This window comes from Rhamphochromis longiceps, linkage group LG7 (genome assembly GCF_057381845.1).
Source record: "Rhamphochromis longiceps isolate RC_006_pf linkage group LG7, R_longiceps_female_GT1.1, whole genome shotgun sequence".
NCBI classification, from domain to species: Eukaryota; Metazoa; Chordata; class Actinopteri; order Cichliformes; family Cichlidae; genus Rhamphochromis; species Rhamphochromis longiceps.
The window spans coordinates 28599530-28611429 of NC_140563.1; the positions used below are offsets into that span (position 1 = coordinate 28599530).

General features: G+C 42.3%; 2 protein-coding genes across 2 annotated transcripts; both read right to left on the reverse strand.

Moving 5' to 3' along the window:
• Positions 1-36: 36 nt before the first annotated feature.
• On the reverse strand, positions 37-11041 carry LOC146665502 (sepiapterin reductase-like). Its single transcript, XM_085413237.1, has 4 exons — positions 10676-11041; positions 1295-1585; positions 633-843; positions 37-375 (listed from the first exon to the last, which is right to left on the reverse strand). Exons 1-3 carry the CDS (start codon positions 10995-10997, stop codon positions 653-655), a joined length of 804 nt encoding a protein of 267 aa, XP_085269363.1. The 5' UTR covers positions 10998-11041; the 3' UTR covers positions 37-375; positions 633-652.
• Positions 1596-8138, reverse strand: LOC146665503 (uncharacterized). The gene is made up of 3 exons (XM_085413236.1): positions 6282-8138; positions 5984-6124; positions 1596-5833 (listed from the first exon to the last, which is right to left on the reverse strand). Exons 1-3 carry the CDS (start codon positions 6514-6516, stop codon positions 4596-4598), a joined length of 1614 nt encoding a protein of 537 aa, XP_085269362.1. The 5' UTR covers positions 6517-8138; the 3' UTR covers positions 1596-4595.
• Positions 11042-11900: the final 859 nt, after the last annotated feature.

The following is an 11900-nucleotide window of genomic DNA, read 5'->3' on the forward strand; positions in this document are numbered from 1 at the left end:
ACAAACAAACAAACAAAAAAACAACAACACACAAACTGACCACACAGCTACTCTCAGATTTATTTCTAACTTGACCAATATCAAGTTTACAAAAGTGAACTCATCACAAAAGAAGTTACATGTCAGATGCACCAAGCAGCACGAACACCAAACGGATCCACTTAAAGCTCTTTAACAAGTAAGGCACCTGAAAACGGCTTCAACACAGCACGGGAATCAAGATGTGATGAGATCATCACAGGGAACCAGCATGAGATATCAGCGCCCTCTGCTGAGGTCATGCTGTTGCCATCTTTTTATACAGTCTGTGGAATGTGTATGGGTCGACCCGAGCTTACGTTAGGGTCTGCGCCGATGTCATCAGGAAACTGTGGGCTAAAAGAAAAAGAAAAAAAATCAAGGAAAAAAAACCCAACAACAACAACAACAACTAAAAAAAACATGAACATTTTGCTCAGAAACCACACACGCAGCCAGCACGTGGGCAACGTGACAGTGTTTATTCAGCCCAACATTTTAATTTTGTAGAAGCTTTATCTTCTTCCTGTTTATTTTCTTCCCTGAACTTTTCACTGTTTTACTGAAGCTCTTTCTGACCTCAGGTTATAGTGAACCAGAACAGCGGGACGCACCTGTGCTACCTGCTCCGAGTCTACAGGTCGTAGACATCGACGTGAGCACCGGAGGTGTAGCTGTCCTCCAGAAGCAGCTTCATCAGCTTGGCGCAGGACGCCTCACAGCTCAGCAGCTTGCCTTCGGCGAACTGGTCACTAAAGAACTTCCTGATGCTGGGGTCAGCTGACCTGGAGCGAGCCTCCACCTGCATGGCCGTATCCAGCGGTCCTGGAGTGGTCACAAAACAAGAAGTGATGACATGGACAGCATGAAGCCTGCTACTGCTCAGCATGGCTAATGAATCATTATGACAGATTTCTTCAGCTCGGTCTGGTATGGCAGGCCAGAGAGGTCAAAACTAAACCTCTTTCAAAAAACAAAACAAAACAAAAAAAAAAAAAACACATTTAAAAACATTTAAAACTTATTTTAAAATTTTAATTTTGTCCTTTTTCACAATGAATTCATTTTATTTTGTTTACAGTCTGAATTTTATTTTTTAAAATTTTTTTTTACTATTCAGCTAATCGTAATCTGTGTCCTCACATCCTTCAGTTTGATTTGAATTTTGACCCTTTCAGCCCTCCATACTCACATCTGAAGTATTTTGCCTTCAGTGAGCTTCTTGTCTTTTCATGGAAAACCGAACCAGCTCAGCAGGCCATGCCCCCTGCCTCACCTGGTGAATAGCTGAGCACCCGGACGTCCGGCTCCTCCAGTGCCAGCACCTGGAACATCATGTCCCGGGCAGCCTTCCCAGTGCAGTAGAGTGCCCAGGATGGGAAAGGCTTGATGGCGCAGAGTGAGCTGATGTTCACCACGGTGCGCCTCAGACCTGGGCGCTGCGGGAATGCCTGCAGCACCCGGGCGGTGAGGCACCAGGCGGAGCTCACGTTCAGCGACAGGTACGAGTCCACCTCGGCGAGGTCGCTGAAACTCACAGCGAAGCGTGACACGTCACCCAGAGAGGCTGGAGGAGGTGAGGTAATGAAGGTCAGAGGTGAAACCAGCATGAATCACAGAGGTTTAAAGAGTTCATGCATTAAAACATCAGGAAGCAGAAACATTAAAATTCATTTGGATTATTTAACAAAATCAATAACAACATGTTCAAAAAAAAGTGATTAGGAAGAAGCAAAAACTTACAGAATCCCCCCAACATTCCACCCTTTAGCATCCAGTAATCATAACAGGGACTTGATAAAAGACTATGAAGAGGGGGTTTAAAAGCAATCAATTTTGAAATAATGAATGGCATTTTAAAGATTAATTGGCTCCGATCTTTCTTAAAAAATAATAATGAGATCTGGTTCTTGATACCATCTCTTATTTTCAACAAAGTTGGGGGGATCCAATTCCTTTTAGTATGTGATTTTGAAATTTCTAAACTACCCATAAAACTTTCCAAATTTCATCAACAAGTTTTGTTAAATTGGAAATTAATGTTTAAAAATAACTTTAGTCCCCACAACGTTACATTGTGGAATAATAGGGTGATATTGAATCGGGGGAAATCTATGTTTGTGGAAGAATGGATGACAAAATAAATTTGGTCTGTGACACATAATGGATGGAAATGGACATATACTTGAATTAAACAGGCTTAATGAGAAATATGACATGAGTTGCTCGTTCGAGTTCTATAAAAAGGTTTCACAGAATATCCCAATAGTCCTTGTAAATACGATAAAGAACAATTTTTCAAATATAGGGCTTTGGAGTTGACGTCACGCCGCAATGCATTGTGGGAGCGCAGCTCCATTTTGGGGGTCTACGATCCAAACAAACACACTGTATTGGAACGGCGACTACGACAAGAAACATGCTTAAAAGCAGCTCGAAAGAAAACGGATGGTATAGAGATCAATTGCGTCCAGAGGCGAAGCAGCGGTATTTGAAAAAAATAGAGTGCATCGCAAATCTGGACCCATACGACATACGGCAGTGGAGTAAAGACCCAGACGACTTACCGCCACTGTCCTACCCCGATATCTTCACCTATCTTGTTTGTGGAGTAAGCGCTTACACTGCGAACCAGTTTCGTAATTACAAGTCACTGGAGGCGCATATCCAATTTACAAATGGCTGGGTGCAAGATTTGGCTATTTTCAAGCCGCCAAAATCTGAGTACGTCGTCATTCATACCAAGGTAAGTCAGCTGGAGTGCATCGAGTGACATAGCCATTTTCCACCCCCCACCATAATTAATGTTATACCTCTATCATTGAACTGCTAAAATATCGTTATCATATTATGTGCCCATAATTGTATAGTAGATGCAAATTAACACATTGATAATCGGGCAAATTATTAACGCCAATCAGTGTCCTCCCTGTCTCATTTCATTTATTGTCTTTACATCAACCTTGTCCTTGCATGTTACAGGTACTGCACTCCCAAAGATTGAATGAACCTGCATTACGACCTTGGGTAATTGTAAGCACCACAGGGAAGGTCGAAACTGCACACTGCACCTGTATGGCCGGAGTTGCTGAGACCTGCACCCATGTCGCTGCACTTCTGTTTAAAGTGGAGGCAACAGTGAGGATACGTGGCACAAAGACAGTCACAGATGAACCAGCTTACTGGGTTTTGCCGGGGAACACAACCAAGATACAGCCAGAGGTTGGCCATAACATTGACTTTACATCTTCAGCAGCACAAAAAAAGACTCTTGATGAAAATATAAACGGACCGTCTGTGGTGAAAGGCAGAAGAAGCCGTCGTTCAAAAAGAAAGATTCCCTCTGCTACGTTTGAGGAGTTGTCACCAGTGTTAGACACACTTCAAAAACACAATAAAGCAGTGTGTTTGTCTGGATTGGAGAAATACTACACATCACACACTGTACAGTCATCCACATTACCACTGTCTCTGGCGTGTTTGCACAGCACAGGTGCACAGTCCCTTGGCCTTACCGAGCTACAACTGCACTGCGTAAAGTACATAAACACAGCAAAAGTTACTGAAGAACAGGCAGAAGCTATTGAGGTACGCACAAGACTGCAACACAAGAGCCCAGAATGGTATGCTTGGCGTGCTGGGAGGATCACAGCTTCAATGATGCACGCTGTGTTTGCCACCACTGTAGAAAAACCCGCCATTACTGTGGTTAATCGTGTTTGCTACCCTGTTAACTCTGTCTGTAATGTGCAAACAACTTGGGGACTGGAGCATGAACAGGATGCTCGACATGCCTACACCCAGACAATGTCAGCATGTCACAAAAACCTACAGGTCCGTATGTGTGGTTTTCTTGTTAACATGGCTTTTCCTGAAGTAGGAGCATCTCCTGATGGACTAACCACGTGTGAATGCTGTGGGAAGGGGTGCCTAGAAATTAAATGTCCATTTAAATATCGATGTGACAGCATTCAGCAAGCGTTGAATGCACATGACAAAGACTTCTGCCTCGAGTTGACAGCAAAAGGACTTAACTTGAAGAAGACATCGCTTCTACTCACAAGTGCAAACACAGGTCTTTGTGGCCAACGCAAAGCACTGTGACCTCGTGGTATGGACACAAAAAGACATGGCAATTTTACGCATCTTCCCAGATGTGCACTTCTGGGAATCACATTTAAAGAAAGCTCAGGAGTTCTTTCAGAAGGTGTGCCTTCCTGAACTTGTAGGAAAACATTTCTCTAAGCGAAATGCAGCCCCGAGTGGTCACAACGTTTTTTCTTCTGGTGTCTAGTTTTTTGTCAGAAGTGCATTGAAATATGTATAACTTGATTTCAAACGTGCAGCACTTACCATGTACCAATTGTCAAAGTGTGAAATAAAGAGTGCAAAGCAGTTATTTGTTATCTTGCTTTTATTATAACGTAATTTTAGTGAAACAAAGAGTTCAAAGTGATGATAAACTTTCGCTTATAGTATACAGGTACAGAAATGGTTACATAACGCAATGTCAATGTGTTCATACAGTCACACATACAAAAAACTAAAAAGGTTTTCCTTTTTTAAACAATTATTAATTAACAAGTACAAGTCTCAATTGTGCCTGGTTTCACTACCACACTGGGGCACATGTTAACCAAAACACAACACACCCTCACAATTTTATCAAGGAATGTAACGTCTTCACCCTCACATGGAAGAAGAGAACGGATGGGCATGGTAGTATGTAGCATTTTGAATTTGTTGCGCAAACTGCCAATTACTCGTTCAACATGGATTCTTAGGTGTGCAATGGCTCGTGTATTTTCTATGTCCTTGGCATCTAGTTGACAGAAGCCCCTTGTAAATGCTGGGATCTTTACCTCCGCACACATCATTCCCACCGTATCTCTGTTGTCAAAGCCTCTGTCAGCCAAAACTACATCCCCTGGTAACAGCTTGTTAAGTATGCCACATTGCTTTGTGATGTGTTTATCTGATGCACGGCCCCCCCACTCCTTAGAAATGAATGAAATTGCACCTTGTGGAGTAATCCCGATCAGATATTTCATGGTGTGTGTACCCTTGTAGTGTGAGTACGTTTGAGCACGAGCCTTTAAATTAGATGGTCGTTCTGTACGAATTTCAAAACAGTCTACAATGATGGCTACACGATTTCCAAAAGTGTCCGTAAATTGTGGTGGCATTGTTGCTTGCAAACAGTGCCTCTCTGGCCAGTGTACAAGTATTCCAAAGCGGGCATACAACACGTCAATTGTATCAGAAAAGACAGAAGAAAGAGTTTTGTGGGAGACATTGAATAGATAACTAAGATGCTGAACAGGAAGATCAAGTCTAAGTCGCATAAGTGTGAGTAAAAGCATTTGGAAATGTGACAGTTTCTTTGATGCTGGTAGGAAAACTTTTACATTCTCGAGCACGGACATAAAAATAGCAAAACAAGTAAAACCGGTGTAATATTTCACTTTTTCCGTGTCACCCTTTAAAAAGTTTTCATTCAGCTCTGTCTTGTCCAACTTTGATTTAAGCTTTCTGTTCTCCTCCAGCAGCCGGTTTATTTCTGCTCTGCTCTGTACACAGCGCACACAATCATTTGTCAGTTGTTGATCTTCTGTCTGTTTCTCTCTGATATCAATGTTTTCTGCATCTGCACCCGTTACCTCTGCTTCTACTTGTCCAGCACAAATTTGTCCCTCAGCCAAAATAACAAGGTTGTTATGGTGTTGCTCTTCTGTGGTGTCCATCTCTGGCTGCTCTTCTGTGGTAACTTCTGCTGAGGCTTCACCTTCACACTCTGCTGCTCCATTGTCAAAGCCTGTCCAATAAAAAGAGTGCAAATACACAAGGGAAGTTTTAAATGGTTTATACATTAAGGCCGTATGAATACTCAAAAATGTTTGTGTTAATTGACTAAGATCAACTTTTAAAATAAGAGACTGTGGCTGGGCGTGCGGTTGTCGTTTACCTCCAAATAGTACTTTATTTTGTTGACGTTGTGTTCGCCTCCTGTGACGGTCTGAATGTGATGTTCGGGTTTCGGAGTGCCCCATGTGTAGCGTTGGTACCCAGTCTGGATTTGTTTGATCCATTTCATAGGCAGGCTTCCCTACAGTTGTGCGAAACAATTAGCGAATCGTTACATAGCACATATGTCTGCAAAGTCACTCCATTCGATGTTTGATCGCAATTTCTATAACTTCCGAGACCACCAACGGTAATATTATTCAGCTTTGAAGTGTGATAAGAACATATTTAGAACTTACCGGAATGAAAATGTCGTGAGCACACCAGCTGATATCTGGAGACGTAACAGAACTTGATATCAGCTCGTCTCACGGCTGCTATCCAGGCTAGACGCCTTCGTTTGGTAACATCCGATACATGAGCTCCTTCATGTTGCTTCCAGGTTGGGAAAGCATAAAAAGACAATCCAACCTTATTCCCGTGCCGGTCGTAAGATCGAACATTGCAGCCGAGCACACAGCAAGTACGAACCATGGCTATGCTATCGCTTCTAGCTTAGACCCCCAAAATGGTGAATCGGGCTAAAATCCTTTCCACGCCCACCCCCGTGACATCACGCTCCAAAGCCCTATACAGACTCCAAATTTACATAAAATTAAACTAGATGGACTTGACTTGGTTAATGAAACATGCAATAATCAATTTAGATTATAACAAATCTGAGATCTCGTTGATCAGAACCAAATATTTAAAATTTCCAATTCCCCCAAATTTAAAGAAGTCCATTTTAGAACTACAAAAAATATTTACCCCTCCAATGAATTTATGAGAGACAGATTTAAATTTGTGTTAGACAACTGTTATATTTGTAAAACAACTTTGGAAACAACAGAGCACATGTTCTATGGATGGGTGACAATCCAGAATTTATGGAAATCTCTCCATGTCCTAAATATTGATTTTTGGTCTTTTCAAAATATTCAAATTGGAGTAATCCTTAAGGACAAAAATAGTGAGTTTTTAGTTAACAATCTCATTATTATAACTAAGTATTACATTCATAAATGCCGATATGCTAAATCCCCCCCTTCATGGCCTGCTCTTAAAAACGAACTCTCCCTGTTCCGTAAATCTCTTAAGCTAATAAATAAGCCCCAAGCAATCAAACTGCATAGATTTTTAGAAGAGTTTGATTTTTCTTAGCCCCTTATTTAAGTTATGCGTCTTGTTTATGGAACCTCACTTTTAGAGATTTTATGATCCCCCTTGTCTCCTTTATTTCTGTTCCTTGTTTTTCCATTCTTTTTTATTGTTATTTATTTATTTTTGTATTGGTTATTCATCTTTTTATATTATTATTATGTAGATGTGTGTATAAATGTGTACGTATGCATTTACACACACACACACACACACACACACACACACACACACACACACACACACACACACACACACACACACACACACACACACACACACACACACAGACCGCGAAGGCCGGGTCCTCCGAAGGATGCAGCCGATGTTTCGGGACACAGCTACAGTCCTCCTCCCTGAATTTGCCTCCTCACTGGAGGTTTGAATTCCATTCCCTCACATTTAAGGCATTCATGAAATATTAACTACAAACTGATACAAACGTGTCGGTCACGTCATCTAAACCGCAGACCAGGCACGTGCAGAGGGGGGGGGGGGGGGGGGGGGCTAGAGGGGCTTGAGCACCCGCCCCTTTCCTGATGGGTGCCCAAGGTGCCCTTTTGTTGAGGCAACTTTTAAAAAAAAATTTAATTATTATTATTTTTTAATGTGTGTGTGCGTGCGGAGTCCTGTCTGTGCCCCTCAACAATAATATTTAACTATTAATCACAGTTTTGCTAAATAAAAGGATCTGGCTTGCATCAGTCACATGATCACATTTAACCAATGATCGCCCTTGATGGCAGAACGCGCTGGTTACGAGCCGGGAACGAGCTCACAAAGAGCACGCGCATTTTTTCCGGTCCGGAGCTGTAGGAGAAACACAAGTTAACTCAGAGACACAGACTGATGCGACAAAACCAGTAAGTAGGTGTACAGCGCACACTGTAGTGTGTAGCACACAGGAGTATTAGCTTATTAAGTACACGTTGGTAAGCTGTCTTGTTGCAACTGACGAACTGAAACAAACGAGCGTGCTGTGTGTGCAACAGCGCGACAAACATTACCTGTCCTTTTATTAACTGCACAAGTAGTGCTGGTCACAGCTGCTGGCTACCTGTGTAAGGCTGTCATGGGTCTGTAGCTCTGTCACCGTTTTAGGGAACATATTTAGTTTTAAAGTATTTAGAAACATATTTAGTTTTAAAGTAAGTTTCTGGGCTTTTCCTGCCTTTCTGGAGGGATTATATTTCACTAAAAAACGATCTAATATGCATGTCCACATTAGGGCTGCCACAAACGATTATTTTGATAGTCGACTAGTCACCGATTATTTTTGCGATTAGTCGATTAATCAGATCATCATCCATTGGACGTAAAACGTACAGCTTATTGCACCAGCAGCATCTGCTCTTATATAACTATCATTAGCTTACAGCTTTAAGTGTTTAAGGTATGTGCTAACTAAAAATAAAGACAAGATGATAGTTTGTTTCAGTGAAGTTTAATAAACTCCTTGCTATCTAAAATATAAAAGGACACCGGAGTAGATTCTCCAGCATCTCACACTTCTGATAATCAGTTGTCTGCTTGACGTTTATTCAGCTGTGTAAAAACTATAACTTTAATCTCAGCCAAACAGATTTACTCAGGAACAAATAAAATACTAAAAAAAAAAGAAAAAAAAAAGCCAAACAATAACATTTTTAAGTTATCTAAGTGACTCATATGTTTAACCTGAGTAGCGAAAGACGGCGGTGGGTTTGAAAACGATTTGCCGGGAGTCCGGTGTTCTCACGGCTCTAGTGAGCTTTGCCCCCGGCTAACTATCGAGCTGGTGGGTAACAGACGTCTCCGAAAACGTCGGAGCGCTTTTGAAAATATGTGGTGTCTTGATAAACTGAGCAGATATTTCAGGTTTCCACAGCTACATTCTCGCCTGAAAATATGTTAAACGTTTATTTTGTGACCCAGAAAGAATAATAAGAGTAATATTAAAACTAACTAGCTGCCGCCATTGTTGGAAACTGAGCTGGGCCGCGCTATGAATTCTGGGACACAGCTGCTTCTTCGGGGTTTAACGGCAGCTGGCATCCTTGTACATGCAGTGCTGCCATCTTCTGTTTCAATCCGTTATTACACTCTTAAATCCTACTACATATTCCTGCGTCTTTTGTGATCTTACAAAGCTTCAAACGACGCGTCGACTATTAAATCAGTCGTCGACGATTTTGATAGTAGACATAATCGTGACTAGTCGACTAATCGTGGCAGCCCTAGTCCACATAATAATTATTATAATTATAATATATTAAAAAACACACGCTGTATTTTAAAGAACATACATTAAGAAGCAGATTATATAAGATTTATATTTTAAATAAGACAAAATTTGGATTTTACAGCAGTAAAATGATTGTATCTCTACAGTTTAAAAATGTAATAAGCTTTGCCCTGCACAGAGTGGATAGTGAAACAAATGGAATCATCATCAATACATTATTTCATATTTATTACTTCCCTCTCCTCATTGCTTTATTATTGTAGCTCTAGTAATAAATAATAATAAAAAAAGATTCTGGATCAGCACCATGATGCCCATAGTATATACAGTATTCTGAAGAAGGTCTAAAATGTCACTGTGTGTGCATGTGTGTGTTTTATTTAGATGGATTTAAAAAAAAAATATTACTCATGATATAACATTGTCCAGACATGGCTGGTAAGGACATGAGGAGGAAACAGCAGGAGCTGTGTGAGGCTACTAAAGGCAGTGCTATAACATTTTTCTGTCATCATTTTATTATAGATTAAGTGTAAGAGTTGTTAGGTGTGGATAATTAGATTATAGTTTATTGCAATAGCAAGTTGTGCCTTGTTCTCACATAGCAAGTGGAGAGTGATATATGAAATGATGGGATGGAAGGAAGAAGAGAAGCAAAGAGTGAATCACAGGCAGAGCCTAAATTATTTCTCACAGTTTTTGTTGCCTTATGGTTCCAAGCGCTGTCACCAATCTTTGCATTTTGTTATTATCTCATGACACTTGTTTAATCAGCTACCATCTCTCCTATGGGCTTTTTAATGTCTACAGTCTCAGATCAACACAGCCCTGCCCTCCAGCACTATCAGCAGCAACCTCTCAACAGCAACATTGTACCCATCAGGTAAAGCATCGGCTACGTTTGCTTTGCCTTGTTGCCCATATTAGATTCTTGATGAATGTGTGTTGTTGTTATGCAGCCTGGTTCAATGTGCCCCTTTAAACCTCTCTGCACAGCCCTGCCGCAGACCACATAACTTCACTTCCAAAAACAAACATTTAATTTACAAAACTGATTTTGTTTTTCTTCCAAGTCACTGAGCTAATTTACCACAGGCAGCGAGACAGGCTGCGCATCTGATTGGACGAAGTGAGGGCGTTACAGGTGCCTCCTCTTCAGACATCACTTAGCAGCACAGCCGTGTAATAATAATAATAATAATAATAATGATGATGACTTTCTGCCAAACACACACTAAACACACGTGACTCCACGCAGCCCGTCCTCACCTGCGTTGTTGACCAGCATCACGTGATCCATCTGCTCGATAAGCGCGTCTTTCGCGGCTCTGATAATTGCCTCTAGCCCCTCCGTCCGACCCACGTCAGCCACTACGCTCTCCACCCTGAGCCCGGCTCGGCCCGCCTCTGAGGCGGCCAGCTCTGCCTGCACATCATGGAGGTCCTCACCGGAGCGAGCCGCCAGCACGAGTCCGGAGCCCGGCGTCACCAGCCGTGACAGCTCCCGGGACACTGCCCGGCCGAAGCCCCTGGAGGCCCCGGTGATGATGCACAACGCTCGGCCCAGACTCGCAGACTCCGCGGAAGCCATTGTGGTGATGATGATTCTTCTTCTCCTGGGCTTATATGGCTTCAGTCCGGCGGCACTCTGGCGCCACCTCTCGGCTTCATCTGTCTGCACCTTGACAGAGTTCATTCACTGAGGCGCGTGATCCCCCCCCCCCCCCCCCCCCCACACACACACACACACACGATGACCCGGAGTCAGAGTTATGAAAGACGAAGCTGAACATCATGAGATCATATATGAACGGAGTGCTGAACACAAGCTCACGTCTTTAAAGTTTCACAATTATTAAGATTGTTATTATTGCACATTTCCAGTTTGGACCCAGAGTTCACAGTGCAACACCCTGTCAAACTCAGAGTATGATGGTGGCTAGTTGCAGTCCAAGATGAATGTAAACAGCTGCAAAACTAACTTTTAGTCTGTATTTGTGACTGAGTAAATAAAACAGAGACAGAGCAGTGGCCGGGCTCTGTGCGTGGACGTGCTGCAGTGTGTTGAAGCACAGGAAACAGGTATACGAATGGCTACAGACCAAACCTGTAAGTCACAGGTTGCCCCACCCCAAATCCTACCCGCACTTCCTGTTCATCTCTGACACAGGTGGGATCTGCTTTCAAAAGAAACTTCCTGTTTTTTTCAGGCTTTAATCAGCAACTGAGTCCAGAAACAGCTTACTGAGGTCATAGGTTAGCTGAGCAGGACTCTCATTACCTCATTAATTTCAGAGGAGTTGCTTCCTGCTGGACATTAGGGAGAGTGGGTCAGGGGAGGTCAGTTCCATCTTCTGTATACAGGCTTTAGGCCCACACTCAGCAGCTCCAGTGGGAAACATCCCTCTTAGTTTGGATTTATTATTATTACAGCTTTGAAATTCATATGAGTTGTTCGCACTAAAGTAAAAAGCACCATCACTTCATGTGGAGA

Bases quoted from the DNA above. Each gene is read 5' to 3' on its own strand.
- LOC146665503 (XM_085413236.1), bottom strand. From the start codon at position 6,516: ATGGTTCGTACTTGCTGTGTGCTCGGCTGCAATGTTCGATCTTACGAC. The intron at 6,125-6,281 runs GTAAGTTCTAAA...GCACAACTGTAG, and splicing joins CTCACGACATTTTCATTCCG to GGAAGCCTGCCTATGAAATG. The intron at 5,834-5,983 runs GTAAACGACAAC...TTTATTGGACAG, and splicing joins AAATAAAGTACTATTTGGAG to GCTTTGACAATGGAGCAGCA.
- LOC146665502 (XM_085413237.1), bottom strand. From the start codon at position 10,997: ATGGCTTCCGCGGAGTCTGCGAGTCTGGGCCGAGCGTTGTGCATCATC. The intron at 1,586-10,675 runs GTGAGGACGGGC...CACCTCCTCCAG, and splicing joins GATGCTGGTCAACAACGCAG to CCTCTCTGGGTGACGTGTCA. The intron at 844-1,294 runs GTGAGGCAGGGG...TGACCACTCCAG, and splicing joins GGTGCTCAGCTATTCACCAG to GACCGCTGGATACGGCCATG.